The sequence below is a fragment of the Neurospora hispaniola genome, assembly GCF_033458365.1.
Source record: "Neurospora hispaniola strain FGSC 10403 chromosome Unknown B0T23scaffold_7, whole genome shotgun sequence".
In the NCBI taxonomy this organism is placed as follows: Eukaryota; Fungi; Ascomycota; class Sordariomycetes; order Sordariales; family Sordariaceae; genus Neurospora; species Neurospora hispaniola.
Window position 1 is genome coordinate 1,117,915 of NW_026944412.1, and position 25,957 is coordinate 1,143,871.

The 25,957-nt window shown below is 49.9% G+C and overlaps 9 protein-coding genes across 9 annotated transcripts; 6 read left to right on the plus strand and 3 right to left on the minus strand.

The window, feature by feature from the left end:
- The first annotated feature begins 109 nt into the window (after window positions 1-109).
- Window positions 110-3,256, plus strand: B0T23DRAFT_211665 (26S proteasome regulatory subunit rpn-1). Its single transcript, XM_062833565.1, has 4 exons — window positions 110-345; window positions 418-488; window positions 555-3,035; window positions 3,095-3,256. Exons 1-4 carry the CDS (start codon window positions 216-218, stop codon window positions 3,119-3,121), a joined length of 2,709 nt encoding a protein of 902 aa, XP_062689803.1. The 5' UTR covers window positions 110-215; the 3' UTR covers window positions 3,122-3,256.
- A 1,300-nt stretch (window positions 3,257-4,556) lies between these two features.
- Window positions 4,557-6,977, plus strand: B0T23DRAFT_211683 (mate-domain-containing protein). The gene is made up of 3 exons (XM_062833566.1): window positions 4,557-6,226; window positions 6,321-6,649; window positions 6,733-6,977. Exons 1-3 carry the CDS (start codon window positions 4,646-4,648, stop codon window positions 6,818-6,820), a joined length of 1,998 nt encoding a protein of 665 aa, XP_062689804.1. The 5' UTR covers window positions 4,557-4,645; the 3' UTR covers window positions 6,821-6,977.
- Window positions 6,978-11,204: 4,227 nt separating this feature from the next.
- B0T23DRAFT_322737 (isopentenyl diphosphate isomerase) lies at window positions 11,205-12,105 on the plus strand (the record flags this gene model as incomplete). Its single annotated transcript, XM_062835319.1, has 3 exons — window positions 11,205-11,397; window positions 11,468-11,806; window positions 11,867-12,105. 3 exons carry the CDS (start codon window positions 11,205-11,207, stop codon window positions 12,103-12,105), a joined length of 771 nt encoding a protein of 256 aa, XP_062689805.1.
- A 2,253-nt stretch (window positions 12,106-14,358) lies between these two features.
- Window positions 14,359-15,894, plus strand: B0T23DRAFT_431326 (uncharacterized protein; the record flags this gene model as incomplete). The annotated part of the gene is made up of 3 exons (XM_062840316.1): window positions 14,359-14,798; window positions 15,156-15,408; window positions 15,502-15,894. 3 exons carry the CDS (start codon window positions 14,359-14,361, stop codon window positions 15,892-15,894), a joined length of 1,086 nt encoding a protein of 361 aa, XP_062689806.1.
- A 442-nt stretch (window positions 15,895-16,336) lies between these two features.
- Window positions 16,337-17,677, minus strand: B0T23DRAFT_363788 (uncharacterized protein). Its single transcript, XM_062836329.1, has 3 exons — window positions 17,545-17,677; window positions 17,375-17,460; window positions 16,337-17,273 (listed from the first exon to the last, which is right to left on the minus strand). Exons 1-3 carry the CDS (start codon window positions 17,546-17,548, stop codon window positions 16,512-16,514), a joined length of 852 nt encoding a protein of 283 aa, XP_062689807.1. The 5' UTR covers window positions 17,549-17,677; the 3' UTR covers window positions 16,337-16,511.
- Window positions 17,678-17,881: 204 nt separating this feature from the next.
- B0T23DRAFT_211785 (uncharacterized protein) lies at window positions 17,882-18,982 on the plus strand. Its single transcript, XM_062833569.1, has 4 exons — window positions 17,882-18,283; window positions 18,372-18,572; window positions 18,647-18,708; window positions 18,772-18,982. Exons 1-4 carry the CDS (start codon window positions 18,016-18,018, stop codon window positions 18,856-18,858), a joined length of 618 nt encoding a protein of 205 aa, XP_062689808.1. The 5' UTR covers window positions 17,882-18,015; the 3' UTR covers window positions 18,859-18,982.
- A 123-nt stretch (window positions 18,983-19,105) lies between these two features.
- On the minus strand, window positions 19,106-21,514 carry B0T23DRAFT_431328 (uncharacterized protein; the record flags this gene model as incomplete). The annotated part of the gene is made up of 4 exons (XM_062840317.1): window positions 19,106-20,427; window positions 20,489-20,674; window positions 20,735-20,803; window positions 20,869-21,514. The coding sequence occupies 4 exons, from the start codon at window positions 21,512-21,514 to the stop codon at window positions 19,106-19,108; spliced, it is 2,223 nt and encodes a 740-aa protein (XP_062689809.1).
- A 714-nt stretch (window positions 21,515-22,228) lies between these two features.
- Window positions 22,229-24,884, plus strand: B0T23DRAFT_211791 (uncharacterized protein). Its single transcript, XM_062833570.1, has one exon. The coding sequence runs from the start codon at window positions 22,417-22,419 to the stop codon at window positions 24,499-24,501; it is 2,085 nt and encodes a 694-aa protein (XP_062689810.1). The 5' UTR covers window positions 22,229-22,416; the 3' UTR covers window positions 24,502-24,884.
- B0T23DRAFT_446592 (DnaJ domain-containing protein) lies at window positions 24,885-25,957 on the minus strand (the record flags this gene model as incomplete). Its single annotated transcript, XM_062840969.1, has 2 exons — window positions 24,885-25,760; window positions 25,790-25,957. 2 exons carry the CDS (start codon window positions 25,955-25,957, stop codon window positions 25,185-25,187), a joined length of 744 nt encoding a protein of 247 aa, XP_062689811.1. The 3' UTR covers window positions 24,885-25,184.

Sequence of the window (25,957 nt, forward strand, 5' to 3'; positions counted from 1 at the left end):
CATCCACTTTTGATTTTGACATTCTGCTCACGACTGGAGCTTAAGTTCCTGTCGCTCAAGCAAACTCGGTGACAAAACTTGAACATTTCTTGCAGCAGCGAACGCCACCGCCGCGTCCACCTACCCCGGCCAGCCCAACCGACCTTGGTTTCCCCTCCAACTGGACCCATCGGCTCCGCGAATCCTCCCACCTACAACCATCACGGCCAGTAATCATGGCGCAAGAAAGCGACCTGTCCAAGACGGCCGATAAGGGCAAGGGAAAGGCCGTCGATGACGAGAAGAAGCACCAAGATGTCGATGGAAAGACCCCCGCAAACGGAAAGAAGGAGGAGGAACAGAATGGTGGGTTTCTCGGCCACTCCGACCGACTTGAGGTATCGGCGCCGGGCTTCTGCTGACAGCGCTTTGCGTTAGCTTCCGAGGAACTCAGTGAAGAGGATCAGCAGCTCAAGAGCGAGCTTGAGATGCTTGTTGAGCGGCTAACGGTTGGTGCTTCGCAATGACGTGATACAGGCTGAAGACCGGCTTCTCTAACAGTACAATGTCTTCAGGAATCCGATGCGACCCTCTACAAGCCGGCCCTCGAGGCCATGAAGAACTCTATCAAGACATCCACATCCTCCATGACGGCGGTACCGAAGCCGCTCAAGTTCCTGCGCCCCCATTATGAGACCATGACGAAACTCTACGACGAGTGGCCCGCTGGCGACGACAAGTCATCTCTCGCAGATGTTCTATCGGTGATCGGCATGACATACTCGGACGAGGACCGCCAGGATACTCTGAAATACAGACTTCTTTCCCCGACACAGGATATCGGCTCGTGGGGTCATGAGTACGTTCGCCATCTCGCTCTAGAGATTGGCGAGGTCTACGCCAAGCGCATAGCCAATGATGAGCCGACTCAAGAGCTGGTCGATCTTGCCCTGGTTCTGGTGCCGCTCTTTCTCAAGAGCAACGCTGAAGCCGATGCCGTCGATCTGATGAGCGAGCTCGAGATCATCGAGGAGCTTCCCAAGTTTCTCGACGAGAACACCTATTCGAGAGTCTGCCTGTACATGGTCTCCATGGTCAACCTCCTAACCTATCCTGACAACGAGACGTTCCTTCGCGTGGCGCACAGCATCTACAAGAAATACAACCAGCACACCCAAGCCATGGTGCTTGCGATTAGACTCAACGATCTCGGACTCATCGAGAAAGATTTCGAGGCGGCGGACGAGGATCCTGCGCTCCGCAAGCAGCTCGCTTTCCTTATCGCGCGCCAGGGCATTCCATTGGAGTTTGATAGGAGCAATGATGACGACGAAAAGATCTACGAGTGCCTGTCCAACCAGAAGCTGTCGGAGTATTTCAAGTCGCTCGGGAAGGAACTCAACATCTTGGAGCCAAAAACGACTGAGGATATTTACAAGAGCCACCTCGAAAGCAGCCGTGTTGCTGGTATGACCAACTTTGATTCTGCCCGACACAATCTTGCCGCCGGCTTCGTCAACGCTTTTGTCAATGCCGGCTTTGGGAGTGACAAGATGATGCTCGTTGGTAAGGACAAGGATAGCTGGGTGTGGAAGACCAAGGATGAGGGTATGATGTCTACAGTGGCGTCGCTGGGAACTCTGCTCCTTTGGGACGTCGAAAACGGTCTTGACCACGTCGACAAGTATACTTATCTCGAGGAGGAGCAAATCCAAGCTGGCGCATACCTCGCGATCGGTATCATGAATACTAACGTTAGGACGGACTCCGAGCCCGCGATGGCCCTGTTGGCTGATCCCGACAAGCTTGCGCACAAGAACCCGCTCATCCGCGTAGCTACCATTATGGGTCTCGGACTAGCGTACGCAGGGTCCTGCAAGGAGGAGCTTCTCTCGTTCCTGGTCAACATTATCAGCGACCCTGAGGAGAGCATGCAGGTGTCGGCCATGGCTGCCCTGGCCTGCGGTATGATCTTTGTTGGCTCCTCCAATTCCGAAGTCAGCGAGGCCATCGTGACTACCTTGTTGGACGAAGAAAGTGGAAGTCGCCTCAATGACAAATGGTCCAGGTTCCTTGCGCTTGGCTTGGGTCTCCTCTATTTCGGTCGCCAAGAACAGGTGGACGTTATTCTTGAGACGCTCAAGGCGGTTGAGCACCCTATGGCGAAGCCAACTGCTGTTCTTGCTGAGATTTGCGCCTGGGCTGGCACCGGTGCCGTCCTCAAGATTCAGGAGCTCCTTCACATTTGCAACGAGCACATTGAGGATGGAGAGGAGAAGAAGGGCGAGGAGTTGCTTCAGGCCTATGCCGTTCTGGGTATTGGCTTGATTGCCATGGGCGAAGATGTTGGACAGGAAATGGTTCTCCGCCATTTTGGTCACCTTATGCACTACGGCGAAGCTAACATCCGACGAGCGGTGCCGCTGGCTATGGGTCTCATCAGCCCCAGCAACCCTCAAATGAAGGTTTACGACACTCTGTCACGGTACAGTCACGACAATGACAATGAAGTGGCCATCAACGCCATTTTCGCTATGGGTCTCCTGGGTGCCGGTACGAACAACGCTAGACTTGCCCAGCTGCTCCGTCAGCTGGCTAGCTACTATCACAGAGATCAGGAGTCTTTGTTCATGGTCCGTATCGCACAAGGTCTCTTGCACATGGGCAAGGGCACTCTTTCCGTCAGCCCCTTCCACACAGACCGTCAAGTGCTTTCAAACGTGGCGACGGCTGGTCTCCTCGCTGTCTTGGTCGCCATGATTGATGCCAAGCAGTTCATTACGTCGAAGTCTCACTATCTCCTCTACTGGATTGTGACAGCAATGCACCCTCGCATGCTTGTTACCCTGGATGAGGACTTGAAGCCTTTGACAGTGAACGTTCGTGTCGGTCAGGCTGTTGATGTGGTGGGCCAGGCTGGTCGCCCCAAGACCATCACTGGCTGGCAGACCCAGAGCACACCTGTACTGCTGGGCTATGGTGAGCGTGCTGAGCTCGAGGATGACCAATACATCAGCCTTAGCAGCACCCTTGAGGGTCTCGTCATTCTTCGCAAGGTACGTGCAGATCGATAACATTGCTTTTCAAATTGTGTTTTACTAACTTTTGTCCGCAGAACCCCGACTGGGAGGGCGAGAAGTAGAGGGGCTGCAGGTTGGGCGATGTATAGGGTTATGTGGTTCGGTGTGTTTTAGAACGTTAGGAGGGATCGTCAGGAGGAGATGGAAGTATTCATCGAGAGAGCCAAAGAAAGGGCGGCTAAGCAGACACCACGCACGTGCATATGCAGTAGAAAAGCGGACTATATCATTCAAACTGTGTTACAAGGTTCCCAACGGATATTCGAGGTAGCATTTCTGGGAATTCGATTGCAAAGATTGTACAAAGGGCTCTTGTGGTTGATGCAGTGTGGATGAAGAGGCCGAAGCCCCTTCATTCCACTGCATTAGATCTTTACACGCAGTCCAGTGGGCAACCTATTGGGATTAGCGTGCTGAAAACATCGGCTACTGCGTTCGGCTTCTTTCTTCACTTTTCGTCTTTTTTTTTTCTCTCGTCCATAAGAAAGGTTCAAGTTCTGTCGTTGCGGCTCGGTGACTCACTGTACGTAATCGTAACTTGTTCTGGTGCCGAGGTCATCTGGGGAGTCAGTGGCGAGTGGATGTTATTGATTTGCATGTTGCGCCAAGCGTGGCCTCGGTGTTAACAAATAGGAGTCTCCGGAAATCGAATAGTACAGCAGAATGGTTATATCTCAAGCGGTTCTGTGCCATTTTGGCCTTTAGTCAGGAATGGATATGGCGTCCTAAGCCTGCTAAAAGTCACGAACATTCTTGTCCGCAAGAGTGGGAAGTTGTTGAATACAAGTAGTGTAAAGGCAGACGAAGTACCTATGTATGTACATACCTAGTAGGTGAGGTGTTAGGTACCTAGTTGTCACACCTACCTACCTAGGTACCCAGGTCCCGTCTATCCCGGGGACGGGGCTGCATAAAAAGAGCGCTTAGTGCCACCGGGCCTGCCATTGCGGTGGATGATCCCTCTAGCGCTACAAGTCTCCGGCGCACTCTTAACACGTCTGCAAGGAAGGATCTAAAAGGCAAGAAGTGGGGGGAAAAATTCCATGTCAGACAAATGTTAGTTGTTTTGACTTTATTACTCGACACTTTCATTCAGCGGTTTCTCTTTACCCGAACCTGTCTGTCAAACTGTTCCTAAACCTCTCGAGAATCATTCCCTCGGTTCCCTTCGGTGGCAGCTGTCGTGCCATTTTCAAAGAACCCTCTGATTCTTTCCGCAATCTGCACGAACGCATCTAATCATCGGGTTCGTTGATTGGCTGGGTTGCGTCACTACAAAGACGAATTGTCTATTCCGCTCGAGCAAGGCGAGAGGACACGGCGTTCTGCAGGTAACGTTATGCAGTGTTACTGTTGCTTTTACAGCTATGATGGCTAACAATGTTGAGTAGGTTGTGACTATCAACATCTGTGAGATTCAGGCAAGCCTGAATTCTTGATATCCAGATTTGGAGGGTGAGATAAAAGGCGTGTCTTACATCAAAACCGCGTCCCGAGTTTCTCACCGTCTCTTCTTGAAAGAGGATCAAATATTGGCGTGGGCCGACCTCGAGAGGAAAAAGCTCAACAAGAGGAAACGTCCAAACATGTCTTCCTACCGAGCCATACCTACCAAGAAAAGGTCGGGGGCGGGCCTTGACTTTGCGTCTTCTTTCCGTTCTGCATCGCCGCTGGCCCAAGAGGTGTTGGCCCGAGACTTGGCTGAATTCTCGGATGATGCGGCTGATGAAGTCGACAATGAAGCTCTATCCGTAAGCGACAACGAGGACGAGACACCGGGTCCTACGCTTTACAGACGACCTAGCGGTGTCGCCTTTGGGGCGATTAGACCTGCCCTGGCTGGGCCTGGAGGACTAGAAGAAGCGCCAATTCTCACCAGAGCCGAAAGGACGCGAAGTCGTGACGAGGAGCGATCTCTCCTCAGAGACAACCACATCCTTCCTCCGAAGCATGACCGTCCACCGCAAAAGCCGACACTGTTCAGGGCTTTATATACCCGAATCTTCAGTACCAAGGTCCCGCGAAGGATACCGGATGAAGAAGTGGCCGCCAGTCCTATCCAGATCGTCATTGCCCCTCCCACACCAACAGTGACCGAGACTGAGCCATTGCTTGGTGAAAGAAGTCTCCGACACCGCGGCGCCAACGGTCACGGCGATGAACCCTCATCTCATCATCACGACCATGAACACGAGCATCTCAACGAGCAATGGGAAGCCGCCGTCGCGGCCGGTCAGATCAAGACCACGTGGCAGCGCGAAGCCAAGACCATTGCTGTTTATTCGCGCTCTCTCATCGTGACTTTCCTGCTCCAGTACTCACTCAACGTCACCTCCATCTTCGCCGTCGGCCGCCTCGGCACCCTCGAGCTCGGTGCCGTCTCCCTTGCCACCATGACTGCTAGCATCACCTGCTATGCGCCCATCCAAGGGCTCGCCACCTCTCTCGACACGCTATGCGCCCAAGCATATGGAAGCGGCCACAAGACGCTCGTAGGGCTGCAGCTCCAACGCATGGTATATTTCCTGCTCCTTCTGCTCATACCCGTTGCGGCAATCTGGCTCAACGCCGAGTCGATCCTGGCCGCCATGATTGAGAAGGACAGTGCCAAGCTGGCGGCCCAGTATCTCAGAGTCATTCTCCTCGGCACCCCTGCCTACGCCATGTTCGAGAGCGGGAAGCGGTTCGTGCAAGCCCAAGGCCTGTTCCACGCTACCACCTACGTGCTTTTGATCGCGGCGCCGGCCAATGTGCTGTTGAACTGGCTCTTTGTGTGGAAGCTCGGGTGGGGTTTCATCGGCGCTCCGCTGGCGGTTGCGGCGACCCAGAACATGCTGCCCCTGCTTCTGTTGCTGTATGTCTGGAAGGTTGACGGGAGGCAGGCATGGGGAGGCTTCAGGAAGGCGGCGCTGAGGAACTGGGGCCCCATGGTTCAGCTCGCGCTGCCGGGAATGGTGATGGTCGTGGCGGAGTGGTTCGCGTTTGAGATTCTGACGCTAGCGAGCGGGAGAATTGGTGTCGCTCACCTGGCGGCGCAGAGTGTTCTTGTGACTGTCACGTCCACAACATTCCAAATCCCCTTTCCGTTGTCGATTGCTGGCTCGACCAGAGTTGCTAACCTGATCGGGGCTAAGTTGGTGGATGCTGCGAAGACGTCAGCTAAAGTGGTAAGTATCTCTTGATATGTCTCTATCTGATTTCTTCGTTCGACTCAACGTCTCAAGAGGATGGGGTACTAACAATGTATGTGGCTTTAATCAGACTATTGTCGGCGGTGTCATCGTCGGTCTCTTCAACGTGACACTACTGTCCGTCTTCCGGAACCAGATCGCTCTGTTGTTTACCCAAGACCCCGAGGTGATCGAGCTGGTGGCCCAGACACTTCCCGTGTGTGCCATCATGCAGTTGTTTGATGGCATGGCAGCGGTGTCGCACGGTCTGTTGCGGGGAATCGGTCGCCAGGAAATCGGCGGCTATGTGAACCTCATCGCCTACTATGTGGTTGCCTTGCCCTTGTCGTTCGGCTTGGGCTTTAGCTTGGGATGGGGTCTCGTGGGCTTGTGGATGGGAGTTACGTTTGGACTGTTACTGTTTGTCTACCCTTCCTCTTTTCCTCCTCGTCGCCCACCTCCTTTTAAGCAAAATACTGACCTTGAGCTCATTCCGTATGCAGGGTGTCTTTGGTTGAGTATTGGTTTATCTGGTACTCCGATTGGGAATTGGCTGCCAGGGAGGCAGAAAACAGAAATGCCTCTGGTTAACAGCACTTGAGTGTCTGTCGATATTCAAGCATTTCGGGCGTTTCCATACGCTGCGATAAGGACGGGAGCATATCACTGCGTGCGTCGACTATGATCTGGCGCTTATCACATTATTTAGAATTTCTGAATTTTTCCATTAATCCTCACATTGCACGGGCGCTATATGGTGACTGAGAGCGGAAAGATCATCAACTCGGTAATGGTAGGTTTCCATCCATTCTTCAGTGTTTGAGCATCGTGCTGCTGGTGAGTGTTTTCAGACGAAGTGCAGGGTAAGCGGGCACCCTGGCCTGGCGCGTTGGTCGCTGACGTCTTGTCAGGGGGAACAACAAATGGGAGTGCTCATCCGTACTCCAAAGCGTGGGGAAGCGAATGCAGGGATCAACGGTACCTGAATTTCACTACCGAGGGATGGCTCGGCGGTGAACAAATCAATAAAAGTGTGCTGTAGCATTCCCAGCTCAAAGCAATTGGCAGCTCTGCGTCGAGAACCCCTATTTTCTGCTTTTGGGCAAAACAAACAGTTGACATACAAGATGCTATTCCCACTTCAACGGCCAGCTCGCTTGCGTTCACGAAAACTGCCAAAACAGTCTCTCATATCAGAGCTCGGAAGATTCTTTATTTTCCTAGCCTTGCCAACGTTCAATGCAAGCCCAACCGATACCCACCGTAGTCGCCCAGGCACCCAAGCAACAGATTAACGTAGACCGCACCCAGGTTACACCACCTTAGCCATGGCATTTTCCGAAGTCATCAAGACGGGTTCGGTTTTAATCTTTCCTGTCATCTTCATTGTCCTATGGACAGTTGTTGCTTCTTCTAGCTTCACGCAGTCCCTCAAATTCTTAGATAATCCTGTCAATTCGCCGTGTGAAAGACCTCGGTCGGGTGCCGTGCTAGCCAAAGCTTGACGAGCTCTGAGTGGCTCGTAAAGGTGTTTTGTCACATCAAGGACCCGCTCTGGACTTGGCTCATCGGGGCGGATAAAGTGACCGTATGCCTCGATAATATGACCGTATACTAACCAGAAGGGGCCGCCCCATACAGTATATCAGCAAATGTCAGCAAATACCAACCGCACCAAAATTTTGCAGCGAGCAACATAAATATACATCCCTAACACACTTATAAAATTGAACACGTACCTTATTACCCCTATACCTCATTATTACCAACACTACGCCGTAGTATTTATCGTCGTTAAAATACCCCGTTCTATTTACCCTATTAACCCTTTAAAATTTAAGACCAACGTCATTAATCTCACTAACAACCCCCCCACTCCCGCCATAACTCAAATCTCCAACAATAAGAACAACAATAGCAAAAGTCCCTTATAACTATACCGCCTTTACAAACACAAATAGCTTAATTATAAGACTCTCTTTCGCAATATCAATACCACCACCAAAGTAAAAGGATTCTACATCACGTCGAATCGCAGTAACAACAAGGTTAATAGCAAACTAATTCAATATAATCTCGTATACAATAAAGGCAAAAATAAACACACCGGCCATACCCCTAAGAGTATCTATAATACCTCGAAGTCCAGTAAGAAAGATTATAAATAGAAGGTAAAAACTGTAAAATACAAGAAACTCGGCAATATCTAAAAATTCAACTATAATTAATACCAACACAACTATAACTTAAATCCAAATACCGCAAAGTATTTACCTAATTACTATCGGCTCGAAAAAACTCCTCAAATTATAAAAAATATTCTTAAATATAAGAAACAACCCAAAAATACATCTAAAAATATCGCTACCACCTTACAAACCAACTTTCTAAAAGCCAAAATCAAAAACCGCAATGTATTAAACATACTAACCGCCACCAAAATCACAAAAGCGGGCACACTCACCCCTACCTAACAATTCCTCAATTCTCTACAATCGGACCCCGCGGTATTCGTAAAACTTTATTACAAAAGTAATAGTAATAAATTTAACGCACCGGATAGTAATAGGAATAAGGGAAATAAAAAGGGTAAATCCCTTACGTATAATAACAACCACCCAATCAATCGTATATTCTAAACATACAACTAGTACGTTAATTAATAGAAGAAGAACCCAAAAATATAATCTTTAAACTATACTTATAAAATAAACTAATTTAACATACTTCTACTACAAATTTACAACGTTACTTATATATACACCACATTTAATATCAGGTATTACTTACTAAACAACGAGAAGGAGGAATCCTTTTACTAAATTCTACACATCCTTAAAAGACTATTTACCGACAAGAATATCGCTAGACTAAATATAATAATATCGGATTATAATTATATATTTAAGAGAACCGCCTACACTATCTTCAACTATAACACTTAACACTAAATTTACTTATAGTACATTATAAAGAATATTACTTTTAATATTAAAAAAAATAGATCGGTACATTAAATAGTACAACACTCAACAATTAAAATAATAATAGCAATTATCTCCGTAATAATAACAAGGACCACAACTACCGTAGGAATAATAGGGTTAATAAGGTTAACAGCGGCTTTATTAACCCTACTAATAATAATAACTAAGCTCGCATCGTCGGAATAAAGTTACTTACAATAAAAGACTATCGTCAATACCTTAATAAGGCTACTAAAAACGTATTAACTAATCAATTTAACGGGCGAACCCCGCCTAACTCTAAAAGGTCGTAGTTCGATAATACCAATAATATTCTTTCTACATAAATAGCCATAATTTATTCTAATTCAAATAAATAATTCTAAAACTATTAACGAATTTTAATAGTAGAATTCCCTAATTAAAAATATAAATCTATTCCCCCCACCGTCTCTATCAACTTTACTAACCTAATCCTTATAGTACTAATCGAATATTTACTAAAAACTTACTTACCCATTACCCAAAAATTCGCAGCCTTCCACATTAAATAACATCGCAACTTCGGCATTCAAATCACATCACAAACAGAGGGCACTCACAACATACTCAAACGACTACTAAAGAATCGCCTTATCAACTTAACTACCTTACTTAATACCATCAAAAGGAATCTAAATCGATTAAAAGAATAATTCACTACAATATATACTAAACAAACCTCCAAAAATATACGGTAATATAACGCCAACATACTACAGCAACTACAATATCTAATAAACTTCGCTACCCTCAAATTAATTACAAAGCAAATCGAACTAGTAGAGAAATAAATCAAGGATAATCCGCCCTCTCACCAACCAAAATATACTAATCGATTTCAAACACAATACAATCTCCTTTACTAATACAAAATTCATTATCTACTCTTAATAAAGCCTAATACAATCCTTATCGTACCTCACGTCAATTTATACTAACAACTCAAACCCAACGCTATAAATCCTCCTTCTCCAATTATTAACTAATAAAAACACACCAAACTAACCAACAACAACCACTATCAACAGCATTTCTAAAACTTATAAACAAAGACAACCCTAATAAAATAATAACGCAACGTAATACCCCAATAGTCAACGGACCGCAGCCTATACCGTAAAGCACCTACCCCGAATCTCTACCGCAAAATAACAACACTCGAAGGGACACAAACATACAATATAATCCAGCTCACAATACACCTACTCGCCAACCTCCTCCCAAAAAACCAAGGCTCACAATAACACAAATTAACCAGCAGCAAGAGGCACAAATCACGAATCTCATAAGTACAATCAACACACTAATAATAATTAACGCAAACCAGCCACCCCCCAATACTACACTAGCGGCACCAACAATAGCACTACTAACAATAATAGCGGTAACCTCACGTACATAGGGTAACAACAAGCCGCCAATACCCTCACAAAGCCGTACGGCGCAGTATAGGGAGCGGGTTATACAATTCTAGATTATTACGTATAATAATAAAAGACTAAATTTCTATACAATTCTAACTATCTCGTTTACACGTAAGTCTAACTTCTATAGGCTATACCAAATATACAAATGCATACTAATATTGCTCACTACAAAATTTTGGTGCGGCTGGCATTTGCTGACATCTTCTACACTATGTGGGGCGGCCCCTTCTAGTTAATATACGGTCACATTATCGAGGCACACGGTCACTTTATCCGCCCCGTGGCTCATGGTCCATAAATTACCTATTTGGGGTTAACTTCCCCGCGACGCCCCGCCACTACAACATTATTCGAACATTAGTGTACTATCATTGTCCGCGCGATCATTGTCTGGTTGCTGTGCCGTCCCATTGTCGCTGCTGGTGCTCCCGAGAGGCGAACTGCTGCTCCTCGACCTCGAACTCTACAAAGGCCGTTTCCCAGTTCCTCCGCCGCGCGAGCTCGATTCCCATCTCGACAACCCTCACCCTCCGAGCCAACATGTCGACCGCTACCACCACCAACGTTGCCGAACCCATCACGGCCGAGACGATCCTTCGCCTCTTTCCCGACATCGACACGAGGAGCGACGCGCTCGAGGGTCACGATGAGGAACAGATTCGCTTGATGGACGAGGTCTGCATTGTCACCGACGAGAACGACCTTCCCATTGGCACTGCCAGCAAGAAGCTCTGTAAGTGCCTGCCTGAGGAGGAACAAGAAATCCCATCGACACTGTCCGCTGACCGACACTACTCCTACAGGCCATCTTATGACCAACATCGATAAGGGTCTTCTTCACAGAGCCTTCTCTGTCTTCCTCTTCAATGACAAGAACGAGCTTCTCCTCCAGCAGCGCGCCACCGAAAAGATCACCTTCCCCGACATGTGGACCAACACCTGCTGCTCGCATCCTCTGAACCTTGCCAACGAGACTGGATCGACCCTTCCCGATGCTATCGCTGGTGTCAAGAACGCTGCCAGGAGGAAATTGGACCATGAGCTGGGCATCAAGCAGGAGCAGGTCCCCTTTGAGGATTTCCGTTTCCTTACCCGTATCCACTACAAGGCTCCTAGCGACGGAAAGTGGGGTGAGCACGAGAGTAAGTACTGCACAACAGCGAGGTTGGGGGAGTGATAGTTTGCTGACAGATATACCCTAGTTGATTACATCCTGTTCATCAAGGCCAACCCCGAGGTCAACGCCAACCTAAACGAAGTCCAGGCCACACAGTGGGTTTCTGCCGAGAAGCTCAAGGAGATGTTCAAGGACCCCTCCCTCAAGTTTACCCCCTGGTTCAAGCTCATCTGCGAGTCTATGCTCTTTGAGTGGTGGGCTTCCCTTGACAACGGGCTTGAAAAGTATACCGACGAGCAGGAGATTCGCCGTATGCTTCACTAGGCGAGTGCAAGCAAGGAGAAAACCACGATGAACAAGACCACCGTCGCGTGTGTGGAAACGAGAATGTGAAAACAAAATAAAGAAAGCAACTATTGCCTGTCGGATTTACGCTTTTCGCAACCAGACAGGACTTATAATTCTAATCATATTACCTACGTTTACCCGACTCCGAGATATCCGCTTTTGTTTGCTTGACGAATACGATGTCGTTCAAAGGGCCTCTCATCTTCTGTTTTCATCTTGTTTGCGTCGGTCATGGTCGGCGCTTGACGGGATTGTTCATTCAAGAGTAGAGATAAGGGGGGAAGGGCGGATAAAGGACAAGAAACACGTTACACATCCACATCCACCATATGTCCTCAAAGCCTTGGTTTGGGGGTTTGCAATGGCTTCCCTACCTGGTAGCACCGTGGAATGACATGCGTTACGATAACAAACACTGCGGAGGTATGCGCAAGCCTGTGGGTGGAACGTATTGGCGAAGAACTGGTGAGCATCACCAACCACCTTCGAAACCGGGATACCGTCTTATCTCGAGACAAATCAAACATCTTATTTCCCATTTTCTCACTGAGGATCTCTATCCAGGACTTGATTGATCAGTTCTAGGGCGGCCGAGAGAGCAATGGCTGCATCACCTGATCATCTTGCATGACCCTATTTCTCAAGCCAAGGCTCACAACAAATTGATCGTCCCGTTGCAAAGCGTCTTGGTGCTTATAGGTAAGAGTCTATGATTGGATAATGAGGCAGTAGAGACATTTTGGGGCTCTCCGAGACAGGGCTACAACCGGCTATGTTCTACTTGATCTCTTTCTCCCGCCCCGCCAGCCATCGAGGTGCCACCGATGCTCCTCATCATATCGTAGGTCCAATTCTCCTCACCCACACTGCATATCGCCTCTACCTATCTATTTCAGGATTTGCTGACCTTCAACATAGAATTTTGGCCAAGATCTCCACAGGCGTAGGCATCAGTTCAGTACATGCCCCATGGTGTCATGGTGTTCAACTTCGTTTCATGCTGCCTGTTGATATGTAGACAATTGCTATTCAATCACCCGCGGCACGCCTCGCCCTCTACCCAACCCCAAGCACGAGCATTCTTGCTCACCGTGAACCATTGCTCCAAACTGTTTCTGGATATCATCGTCGTTCTTAGCGGGATGGTCAGATCTCGAGAAAAAGGCCAAGAGCAAATGTGCGGCGCTCTCTTTCTCACATTTCCTGCGGCTATCCTTCTTTGGTCAGAGATCCAATGGCTTCCCGTTTGTTAGCTGCATCTCCGCTCCGTTCAACTCAGTCCGATGACTCTAGACCCCTGTCTCATTGCGTCTGGCCAAGACATCGGTACGGGATGTTGGGCTATCATCATCTTCAGCTTCCCGTGGGTTTGAGGGGCTTGCTACCGTCAGTGTGACCGCCCGTCTGCATGGTGATGTGAGTTGGTCAGTGGAGGAACACAGCCAATAGGTCAGTCACATTCAACCCATGGGGTACTTACTTATTTCGATCATGCCTCCATGGGATGCTGCTTCTGCTTCCCTTGAATCTCTTTGATCCAACTTCATCTTCTCAAGCAGCATCAAACATAGTTATTCGAAGTCCCCCTTCTGGGGCCCATCTTCACAAGGGCTGACAGTAGCTACTGTGTCTTACGTGCTTAACCCTACGCCTGGTTACCTACAATAACTTCATACAACAAATCAACTCTCCCGTTACCAAATAATTCACCATTCGAAATCCATACTCTACCTTGACCTTACACTGCTTCAATTTCCCTCCATACGTGACCCAAACTCTCGCCTCGACTGTCTCTTGAACCGCCGAACTTCGGTTCACACAACAAGCACAGAACATATACAACACCAGGACCGTTCGTCGGACAGGTCTCATTGATGTCGGCTGACCTCCGTACTGCCCTCAACTGTCTTCGACACCCATCGAGATTTATGCCCGTCTCGAGAAGTCAACTCTCGAGAGTCCATACGGGTGATAGCATACAAAATATATTATCAGCCGTATAAGCAAAGTGCGTGTTCAGTCTTCTTCTTGTCTTTTGCACTAAATGCTGTTCCTGCTTGGATGCATGGTATAGGTACTTTCCCTGATGATAGCGTCTTAGAAGGACGTCTCCTTGGGCATCTTTACACCTTCCTTGACCATTTTCACGTCTTTCTGTGATATTCCAGTCTCCTTATAAAGAGCACGTTGACTTACACCTCAGGTACTTGGAAGGCGCAACTGCCCATCATGGAGACTGTCAATACAAGTAATAGTTCGATTACTAGTGATTCAACTACAATCACTAATACTGCTGCTACCTCAAGCTCTGCGCCAGCAGTCACCGTCGTTGAGCTCAAGCGCTATTCCCTAGTGCCTCCAAAGTGGCAAGAATTCGTCCGTGCTGCCGGCATGTCGGAGTATAGGGAGGTCTCACTCTCCCTAGCCCATGCCTTTGCTGCCGATGACTACGCCCAGTATCTTGTCAACACAGAGGATCCCGAGGACGAGAAGACTGTCGTCGGTTCAGGTGGTGGAGACAGCAGAGGCGTGATGTCCAGCGGCACCATCATGACCCCAGAGGACAAGTGGAAGCTGCATGTAGATATCATGACTTATGCTGTCGCGATGCATTGCCTCAATGGGCTGGTGACGACAATTGGTCCAGAGTATGATAGCGTTGCGCTTTGGTAAGTGGTTCTTTTTTTTCCCCTCCCCTTGAGTCGAGACTGCTTGCATGAGTAACTTCGAAACGTTGATGCGGCGTAACTGTCCACATGAGAGATGATTGATATCAGCACATTACAGAAAGCAAAGTCATGGCTAACACATACACACTGACTCCTTGCCGTGCGTGCCAAAACCTCGAACTCCGCGAGGCGCGGGCTTCGACCTTCGACCTTCAGCCGGATAAAGGTAAGATAAGGTAAGAAGTTTCCGAGATGTCACAAAAAAAGGTCCCCGAAGCCCGCCTTATGCGAGAATGTCGCGGGTTTTCGCAGCTGCACGGTAACTGTGAGATCTCAGTGTGTATCCAAATATTGCAGGCTACCACCTGGTCACGATCTTGATAGCTGGTGGGTGCTGTTTCGCAGCGGAGCCTGGAGGCTCTACTATCAGTTGTCTATCGAGGGCAGGAAGCGTTACTTCGACGAGGTGGTCCCTCTCCTGCATGACACCAAGGCGCAAGTCTTGGGCGAGAGGGATCATGATGCCTGGTACTTGGTTTACTTGGGCACGAAGCCGAGCTCCCAGGGGAGAGGGTATGCGGGGAAGTTGTTGAAGGATGTGATGCAGCGGGTAAGTCTTGCACCGTCTCATTTCGGATTATCATCAAAAGGGGTAAAAAAAAAAACCAAAGCAAACAGCTAACACAACCGCTTATGCTTTTAGGCCGACGCCGAAAACAGACCCATGTATCTCGAATCCAGCTCACTCGCCAACAACTCTTACTACCAGAAGTTCGGCTTCGAGATCAAGAGGGACATCTTCCTGAAGCGTGGACGGGACCCCGTCCGTTTGTCCATTATGGTCCGCGAGCCCAATGCCTCTGGCATGACTCCCAATAGCACCCGCAAGGATCTTGTTACTGGTGGCTCTAACGTTGGCGCGCTCTTCGCTGCTGCTGCTGCTGCTCCTTTGACGACGACCACGACCACTAGCAATACTCTTATGGGATCTACTAGGGTTAAGTTTCCTACTGTCGGCTCCCACCATCATCATGGCCTTCTTGCACATGGGCATTACCATGTTGGTCTTGGAGTTGGCGGTAAGAAGTTGATGTAAGTTGGTGGTGATATAGCAGTGTTTTTATGGAGGATGACGCAGACACGACTCAGATTGGACACTTGTGTTTTTATTCACATTTGACCTCGGACCATGAGTCTCACTATTGGGTCTCTGACTTGTGTTTACTGGCTGCAAGGGTGGGATATGTTGGTTTCTGGTTTCATTTTATACTCGAGATGTAACGGCTGTCAGTTGCACGCCTTCATGATACACACTCGTTTCATAGCTCAGCCGTCCGGCCTACTAGAATGTTAGCTCTACGATGCAACAAGTCATCAGACGCCCTTCTCTACCTCAAAATTGACTCGGGTATATTCTCTTCGTGTGAACAGACGCAGAACCGCAAAACCAAACATGAAAACTAAAAACAAGAAACCATCCATTCCGGTCCATTCTTGTGAAACGTCAAGCCTTGAGGCGCCATTCGTTTCCTCGTCCAGATAGGTGGACCGGAAAAAAAAAAGAAAACATGATCCTCTTCAAGACTTTTCCTGAGCCTTTCTCATCCCTTCCTCCTCCGGTGGTATTTCAAGCATGGCCTGCCAGTACCGCTTGCTCTGCCTCCCCATTCCCAACCACACACGTTAAACTCACCCAAAGCCGAGCTCTCTGAACTAATAATCCAGAATGGCCCACGTCTCATCATCCTGCGTGGTGTAAATAATACCCTGCCCCAGCAACTCATCCGCCGCATTTGTGATGTCTCTAACCGACATCCTTGTGCCCTGCGCAATCACATGCAAATTGACACCCTCCGTCCCGCCAGGCGAGTTATTGATGAAATTGCACATGATCTGCGCGTTCCTTGAGCACGTCGCCAACCTCGCCTGCATCGCGCTGTTTCCTCCACCGGGGCCAGCGCCGCCCATAGCAACATCGCCGCCTCCTGCTCCGTATCCCTGATCCACAAACATGTTGTCCCCTCCGCCACCTTCTTGTTTGGCACCACCACTACCAGGAGCTCCCTTGGTAAAGAACAGATGCACGTACGTCGCCTCAAGCAGGTGGTAGTTGACCTCGTTGAAATCCTCAATCTGGCGTATGAAGTTGGCGCTTATGTGTTTCTTGCCGCCGAGAATCTTAAGACGGCCCCACACGCGCACGAAGGCGTCGGGCGCGATCGCGCCGGCACCGCTGCCACCGTCCTCGCCGCCTTGCGCTTCCGAATCGACCCACTTCTTGACGTCGATGGCTCCCGTGCCGTCATCAATCCGGTACGTGATGTTAGTCGGTTGCGGCTTGACCGAGCGCACTTGGCCCACAATGGTCACTTGGGTTACTGGGTGGCCGTCGATGGCAAGCTCGGCGCCGGGGAAGGTCTCTTCCCAATCGAGAAGCTGTTTTATGGTTACGGGGCGGAGGGACTCGTCGGCGTACTGTTGTTGGACGAGAGACAGGCTGTCAGTACCTGATTTGGGTGCTGAGGCGAAGGAAGGAAGGAAGGGGTAGAGGTAAATTGGGATAACAGAGGACTTACCTTGGAGCCACCGGCTTGACTACCACCTTGTTGGGATCCGGACATGAAGCCACCGCCATCGCCACCACCATATCCGCCGTAGCCCGCTGTCATGGTCACACACAGTTAGCTGACTAGACATTTGCGGAGCCTAGGAGAAGAACTGAGGAACTCGGTATAGAATTACTTACCCATGAGTCTGATATTACTGTATCCTCGGCTATTCAATGAATATTCGATCAACTTTCCGTCTTCTCGCAAAAGATCCAGTCGTAGGCAATGGATGTGATGGACGAGCTGGTATCAAACGGTGGATTGCGGGGTGAAAGATTGATGCTGGGAGACGCGTTTGGACGCGCCTAGAGGCAGCAAGCACTAAAGGCGGACCCCGCTGTCCCACTGCCAGGTGTACTGCGTAAGGGGAGCAGGCAGCACAGTAAGGGTTAGGGTTTGGCATATGTGAATGACGTATACATAGTACAGTACCCGCCTCTCAGCTGCAAACCATCCCTTGCTCAAGGTTCAGATGGGTTTTAGGGACTACTATGATGTATACACAGTGACATGAAGCTGTCACGCCATTTGAAAAGTACTGAGTGGTGTGAAGACTTGCTCTAGTGAGATGAATACCATATAGTCAACCTTCCTTCTGGTTAAACCCAATGTCTCCAACAGCAACATCCCGAAGCGCCACCCTCGTCACCGAAGACGAGGAAGAAAACGGGACTTACACCAATGACAGAGGGGTCACAAGATGCTCATGCTGTGTGAATCCTTCATCGCTGCTTGAGCCCATCGACCTTTCCGATAGGCACGACACCAGTCTCCTCGATGAAAACGAAAACACTTTCTGTCTCTGGCCGCTTTTCGGTCCTATACTGTTCGAAAATGAGAGTAGCGACTGTAGAGATCATTGCGCGAACGAGAGAAGTATGTCCATGTCTTTCGGATCTGGTTCCGTTACATAGAACGACACCTAGAACACTGAAACTTGTTGACTGATGCCATTGCTAAATAGCGTTCCTATCGTTCCTTCGCTTGTCCATCTACATGGCCATCGTTTCCGTCGCCATAGTGCTCTCGTTCCACCTTCGCAAGGCAGCTAGCGATTTGGAGTTGCGGATGGCGAAGCCGTTGGGCATCATTTTCTGGGGGCTTTCTGTCTCTTGCCTTGGTGTAGGAGTGGCCAATTATATCCGTACGTCATGGTTGATTTGGAGTATCCTATCTCAACACCCGGTTCGAAGAATCCTCAAAACCCAACGCTGACATGAGCGGCTTGTTATGCACCAGAAACCGTGAACAAGTATAGCCGTAGGGCAGCAATTGTACAGACAGGCTGGAGAACACAAGTCGTAAGCATACTGGCTCTTCATCTTCCCACTTGTCATGACTAACCAATTGAATGTAATGCACAGATTATGGGAATCATTGCCCTTTCCATATTCGGGGCATGTATTACGCTTCTAGTTGTGAACAAGTATGGAGAGCAGGCTGATGAGTAGTGACTGAGGAGGATATCATCCACGGAACTTGGTTTCGACATGTTGCGACAAATGTCAGATGTCAGTAGAGACAAAAGATTGTCGACGATATGCATCGCACTTGTATCTGAACAGCGAATAAGTACCTGGGGCCATCGACATGCCATAGTGAAGATGATGCCAGCATCAACCCACAATTTATATCCAAAGACGCCATAATTATACATCGCCAAAACCACACCACCGCCCAATCACCCATCCAACCTCGTCACCGATTACAAAACAAATTCTCCACCCCTCCTTTCCGAACCCCATTAGCCAAGATATTCTTTTCATCCTCCTCCTCCTCACCGTCCTCACCCATCTGACTCTTCCCCTTCTCCAACTTTCCACACCCCGCCGCTCTCCTGAACTCATCCACATATTCCCCTGCCCCCCTATCCACCTCCGCTAAACTCGTCGCCCTTCCCTCCCAATCCAGCAACGGCATATCACCAAAGGGCACGAGATTGCCCCCGGCGGGTAAGCTGTCCAGTAGCGAACCGGGGGAGAGGCTGATTTCATCATTTTGTTTCCCTAGCTCATTCCGACTGCCGCTATCGCTCCCACCACCAGCATCGCTGCTGCGGTACTCCTCCGGCCCTCGGTAGAGCTCATTATGTACGGTCGCCAGGTTCCTCGCTGTTTGGGGGCTGGGGTACAAGGTGAAGTAGCCGCGGGCGCGCGCGAGACGGAGGGCGTGTTCGAGCCAGGAGGGGTAGTGTTTGCTAATTTGTTTTTGGGTGAAGAAATTCAAGGCAGGGTTGGTAGCGCTAGCATGTTGATGCTGTTGGTGAAGGAACTCGAGTGATTTGGACACAAGTTTGTGGAGTTCCGTCCACTTTTGGCCGCTGTAGAGGACGGCATTGCTGCCGGGAGCTTGCCAGAGGAATGGGGTGTTGTTGTCGGTGGGGGTTTTCTTTTGTTGTTTTTGTTGTTGGGCGGCAGTAGCCTTCTTGGACGCAGAGGGCGGGCTGAAAGGTTTGAGGGCATCGCCTGGGTGGGTTGAGGGAAGCTCTAGACTGATACCAAGAATGTGAGAGTCCCATTGTTGCATGGTAGCGGGGACGGAGTAGCTGTATTCAAGGAGTGCGTACTTTAGGTCTTTGAGGAATGCTGTCAACATCGGGCGGGCTTTGTAAAGCAAATGATTAACAAATTGGGGGTACGGCGGCTTACAATGATAGAACCGAGGGGATAACTCGATATTCGGAGAGAGAACTAAGACGTGGGAATGCTGGTCTGCGGGCCAGAAAGACTCGAGGAATCGCACTGAGCTCTCTTCTTCCGTCAAGCTCTTACGCGGGATACGGTGGCGAAGAGTCAGTTGACGAACGTGAGTCGGATTATACGCTCGGGAAGGCGGCCACTGGAACTTTTGCAGAAACTGAGTCGTAGCGGCGTCAATATCGTGAGAAAGCTCAATGGTCAAGTGTGGAATAGCACAAGCTGTGAAATCCGCGGCCGACAGAGATTTCAGCAGCCGAATTAGGCTTCCCGAGGTGCCGGTTGAGGCGTAGACCATGATCTCGACATTGACTTTGTTCCAGGCTATGTTCGTTGACGTTAGCCATAGTCATCTTGAACAATCAACGTGCTATCGTCTCCTCACCTGCTAAAGAAGCACTATCCAGCTTCGTCATCCAAGCAAGGTGTTTCTGTGCGCCCTCAGGTAGTTCGATCAGAGGGAATCCTTCCTCAGATGCCTGGGCTCTTGCAGCGGGAAGGAAATACTCCTCTTCTTCGCCCGAAGCATCTACAAGCACAGCTTGTGGGTGCATGTACGTTTGGACGTGGTCTAGCAGCCGCAGGTCAGATGTATACAGCCAAGGACATTCGTGGAAGCGGTTCTATTTACGGAAGGCACGAGATACACCCTTAGAAAGGCGTGTCTTGGTTGACTCGGTCGATTTATCCAGACGGGCGTCTACAGCTGGGTTAGCGACACGAGTCATAGTATTCCATTCTGTTACAAACAGAGCTCTATCATACCGTGAAATATGATCTGGCAGGACTGGTCGATGCCGTTGATAGCCTGCAGCTGCTCCATATCGATATCACTTCGGCTCATGAGGGCAAAGTGCACGTAGCTCCGTAACTCGGTCCCCATCTGACAAGCCATTGGCAGCAGCTTAGCAGCGCTCTTAAGGCTGGATGCCGCAAACAGTATGTTTTTATTCGTTGGAGATGTTCCCTGTGTCTCATATATTGCTTGTAGCGACACAGCGAGATTGGGAAACGTGATCGGGCCATTGTAGCCAACATCCGGCACAGGCTTTGGGTCAACTTCAGGAATAGGCTTTGGCTTCTGCTTGGCCGTCTCAGGCTTTGTCGGTGGCTTCCAAGGACGATCGGGATTTAGCTTGGGAATGCTCGGTGCGTTCGACGGGGTTTGAGCGGAAACGGGGCGATAGACGGGGTGTCGGTGGTCTCGGATGGGGTTATCTGTAGGTATGTTGTGTATAAAAAGGTAGACGAAAATGGCGACGGTCAAGGCTATGGCGAGACGCTTCAGCGTCTTCCGTGGGGGAATCCGAGCCGCATTCCATTGCGAGGATCGGATTGGGGGAATTTTAGTCCGCTTGTGATCGTCGTTTTTCTTTCCAAGCTCCTCGTTCGTCATGAACAAATTAGCCATGGTGGTTAAAGCCCAAAGACAGGCCGGATCGCGGAGGAGCGGGTGGCTGGCTTCGAAGTGGTTTGGGCGAGATCAGAAGATGGCGCGTTCTGCATAGGCAGCGATGGAGGTTAGCGCCCCAGGTTTGCAATCCTAAACTTAATGCTGACACCTCTCGCGCCTGATGTTCTGGAATAGTGATTACGAGGTCATTCGCGTAGGTCTTGGAGTTGAGTGTGCCGCGCAGAGACAATGGCGAAAAAGGAAAGCTGGGCGATTGTCTTTGTGTCTCAGTTTCGACTCGATTTATCTTGGAGTCCACTGCTGTGTTTCAGATCCCTATAGACCCGTACACTACAGTTGGCTCAACAGACGATTTCGGTAGCTCGGGAATTGAAGCGAAATGCGCATCTGCTTTCAAACTGATGTCATCCGAGAAAGCTTCCGGACGGGACCGGGAGCTTCAAAGTTGGGTTCAAAGATTGATCCCGCAATAACGATAGGTATGGCTCAAGGGTCAGGCGCATAGAACGGCGCAGCTGCGCCCGTCGATCTCATCCCCACTTGCCAAGATAAGCTCGGGGTTCAAGCACTCCCGTCCCCTGCAGTTGGGGAAGCCCCACTTGGTTAGCTGGAGATCGGGACGGGACCCCTGTCTGCTGTGGAAGGGAATCAGTGGGGCTGATGGTTCATCCTCTGTCGAAGGGTGGGGCACGAACAGTTTCCATCGCAATTGGAGAAAAAGCGCTGGATTTTTTTTTTCTGCACGTTTTCCTCCATTAGTTTACAAGTGTACGAAGTGTACACACTGCCATCACAGCTTTCTTTGCTTGCTTTCCACGTCGCCGATTACACATCATCTTTAACCATCTCAATCTTTCCAGTCCTCCACCAACTGTCTATCCACATTTCGGTATTACAAGATGGGCAAGTCCCGCAAGAACAGAGTCCGGCCCAATCGCGCCGACCCTATCGCGAAGCCTGTGAAGCCCCCGTCGGATCCCGAGCTCGCTTCCTTGCGCGAAAGCCGCATTCTCCCCGTCGTCAAGGACCTACAGAGCCCCGATATTAAGTCTCGCACAGCCGCTGCTGGTGCCATCGCAAACATCGTCCAGGACACCAAGTGCAGAAAGCTTCTGCTCCGTGAACAGATCGTCCCTATCGTGCTTACCGAGACCCTTACCGACAACAGCATCGATAGCCGCGCCGCCGGCTGGGAGATTCTCAAGGTTCTCGTTCAGGAGGAGGAGAGCGACTTCTGCGTTCACCTCTACAGACTCGACATCCTAACCGCCATCGAACATGCCGCCAAGGCCCTCAACGAAACGCTTGCCTCAACCGAGCCACCCTTTGCGAAACTCACCAAAGGCCAGCAACGCATCGTATGGGACATGAGCCATTCCCTCCTCGTCCTTCTTAGCTCCCTCGCCCTTGCTCGCGATGAGATTCTTGAGGCCATTGTTGCCAATCAGAACGTCGTTCGCTTCCTCTTCCGCATCGTCGCCACCGAGGCCGTTCCCCAAGCCGCCTTCGAGGAGACTCTCTCCTGCCTCATGACGCTTTCCGAAGACAATTTACCACTCGGCCAAGCCATCACCGACGACCAAGAGACCCGATGCTACGACAAACTCCTTGAGCTTGTCGCTGCTGGCGGTCCCCGCTCCGTGTTCGTTTGCGGAGTCCTTCACAATGTGTTTGCGTCGCTTCAGTGGTTGGATCACAGCCCAGGCAAGGATGGTGCTTGCGACGCCATGCTTGTTCCAACCTTATCCAAGGCCTTAGAACAGCCTCCTCCGAGCAACAAGGCCAATGGCCAGGCCGATAGCTGGGCTCAAATGATGCAGGTTGCTCTTGAGATTGTGGCCTCGATTGGAACAGACCTGCAGACCGCACTGGAAAAGGGTAACCGCCCTCAGCCTGGTAGTGCTTCCAAGGACGAAGAGTGGAATGGGTTCGAAGAAGCCGAGAAGGACGACGACGCTATGGACGTTGACGAGGGCTCTGGTGACGATAAGGACGAGGAGGACGACGAAGAGGATGAGGAAGAGGAGGGCGATGAGGAAGAGTGTGATTCAGATGATGCAGAGTTCGATGAAGCCGACCTAGAGAAGGTAACCGGCATGGATTCCGAAGACGACAACGAAGACGACCTCGATGATCTACCCACCCTTCGCGAACTTATAAACAAGGCGATCCCTCAGCTTGTCCGGCTGACCAATATTGCTGTGGATGATGACAATAGCATGGCTATTCAGGGCCACGCCATCAGCGCGCTCAACAATATTGCTTGGACTATTTCATGTATCGACTTTTCCGACGGTGAAAACGCCAACATCTGGAAAGCATGGGTACCCGCCGGAAAGAGAATCTGGCAGCGGACCATCTCCCCGATCCTCGAAGCCGATAGCGCCGACCTGCAGCTTGCCACTCAAGTGACCAGCCTCGCATGGGCTGTGGCCCGCAGTCTCAACGGCACCACCCCCCTCGGCAAAAACGAGCACCGCAAGTTCATGTCTCTTTACCAAGTGTCCAAGGCGCAACAACAAACCACTATCACCTCTGATGCAGACGACAAGAATAAGGAGCAACAAACTCAGGAGGATCCCTTCCAAGGCCTTGGCGTTAAGTGCATTGGCGTTCTCGGCGCTCTGGCTCGCGACCCCGCCCCTATCGATATAAACCGCGAAGTTGGTGTCTTCCTGATGACTCTTCTCGGTAGTGCTGGAGAGTCTGGAGTCCCCCCGGCGGACATAATTCAAGCACTAAATGAAGTGTTCGACATCTATGGCGATGAGGAATACACGTGCGATGCCGAAGTATTCTGGAAGGACGGCTTCTTCAGCCACCTCGAGGAGCTCCAGCCCAAGTTGAAGGCAGTTGCCAAGGGCATCAACAAGAGGGCCTTTGAGGAGTTGAGGATAAAGGCCGATGAGGCACTGATAAATCTGGGAAGGTTTGTGCAGTACAAGAAGAAGCACGCGCCCAAGGTGAAGGAGGCGACGCAGTAAATCTTCGAAACTCTTGTCATGGAAAAAGTGTCGCAATTTTCGTCGTTGAATCTACCAATATACGATATGGACTCAAAACAGGGCATGCACAACCTACAAGTTACAAAAGAGCTGAAACATTTACAAAGAGGGAGATGAGGACGAGTAGTCATACAAAGAAAAGATAACAGGAGGGAAGGGAGATACCCGACGTACCGTCAAACTTGTCAGCTGATACTAGAATAGAAGATATGAGAGGGGTGCAAAGCTAGGAATAGAGAGACGAGTCAATATCGATAACACAACTCACGCTCATCGCATGTACGGGACAACAAACCAATCTTTGAGCGGGAACCTCGACTATCAGATGATGTAGCTGCTAAGATACCTGAGAATGCTGATGCCTCCTTGAAGGCTTTAGTCAGGTTCAGATAAGGACTTGTGATATATCTCTTCAATTTCTCAGACTTACATGATTCTCTGTTGTGTATGTGTATAAGCACCTTGTCTCATTAAAAAAGCGACCAAGTCGCGACCCAAAGCTTTGCGTGTAAACACCCCCATTCCTCTAAGCCCAAGAAAATTGGCTTCCTTCGATTCGTCGTAAGCTCCGCTGCTGCATCGTTGATGAACACATCTTGCAATTGCCGTAGTCGAGTATTGCTACGCATGCTCATATGAAAGAGCATGCAGGTTCTTCTTGTTCAGCCAATAGGCTTCAACTTCTTTTTCTTTTTCTTATCCGAATCCCCAGACTTGCCCTTTTGAAACGCGCGCCAACTATCGATGCGCTGGTCTCTCGTCTTCTCCCAGTCCTCTTCGTGCTGCCTCTTGCGCTTGCGCTGCTCAGCCTCCTCGTCAGCTTTCCGCTGCTCGCGGCCTTCCTCCTGCATCTGCGCCTTGAGCTGTCTGCGTCGTCGCTGCTCGTTCTCGATCAGCACGAACTTGGTCTTCTCCTGCCACTTCTTTTCAAACTCGGCCGTCTTGAGCTCCGGGCTGTCGACCGTCCATTTGTTCTCGCGTATCAGCAGCATGCGCGCGTCCGCGATGGCTTCGTCTAGGTTCTTGCGGTGCTTCTCCTCCATTAGCTCCGTTTGCGCCTTCTTCAGTCGGTCGAACGCCTCAGGCGCCAAGGGGTTTTTGGTCTTGTCGGGATGGATCAGCAGGGACTTTTTGCGGTAAGCAATCTTGATGTCGGATTCGGTCACGCCGGGCTTGAGGCCGAGGACTGAGTAGGCGTCGAGCCGGAAGGCCTTGAGGATACGGTCTATCTCGGCATCCTGTCGATATTTTGATTGTCAGCAACTACTGAATTGGGGGTGTAGATGTTGGTATAGTTGGGCGTGGCTGTTGTCTGGCTTGCCTTCTCCCACTCCTTGGCTTCAGATTCCAGCACTTCGAGTGCATCCCGAGTGTCGGCAGGAGTTTCGTCTTTGACGTCTTTAACGTCCTTCGCGTCCTTAGTATCTGTCGCCAT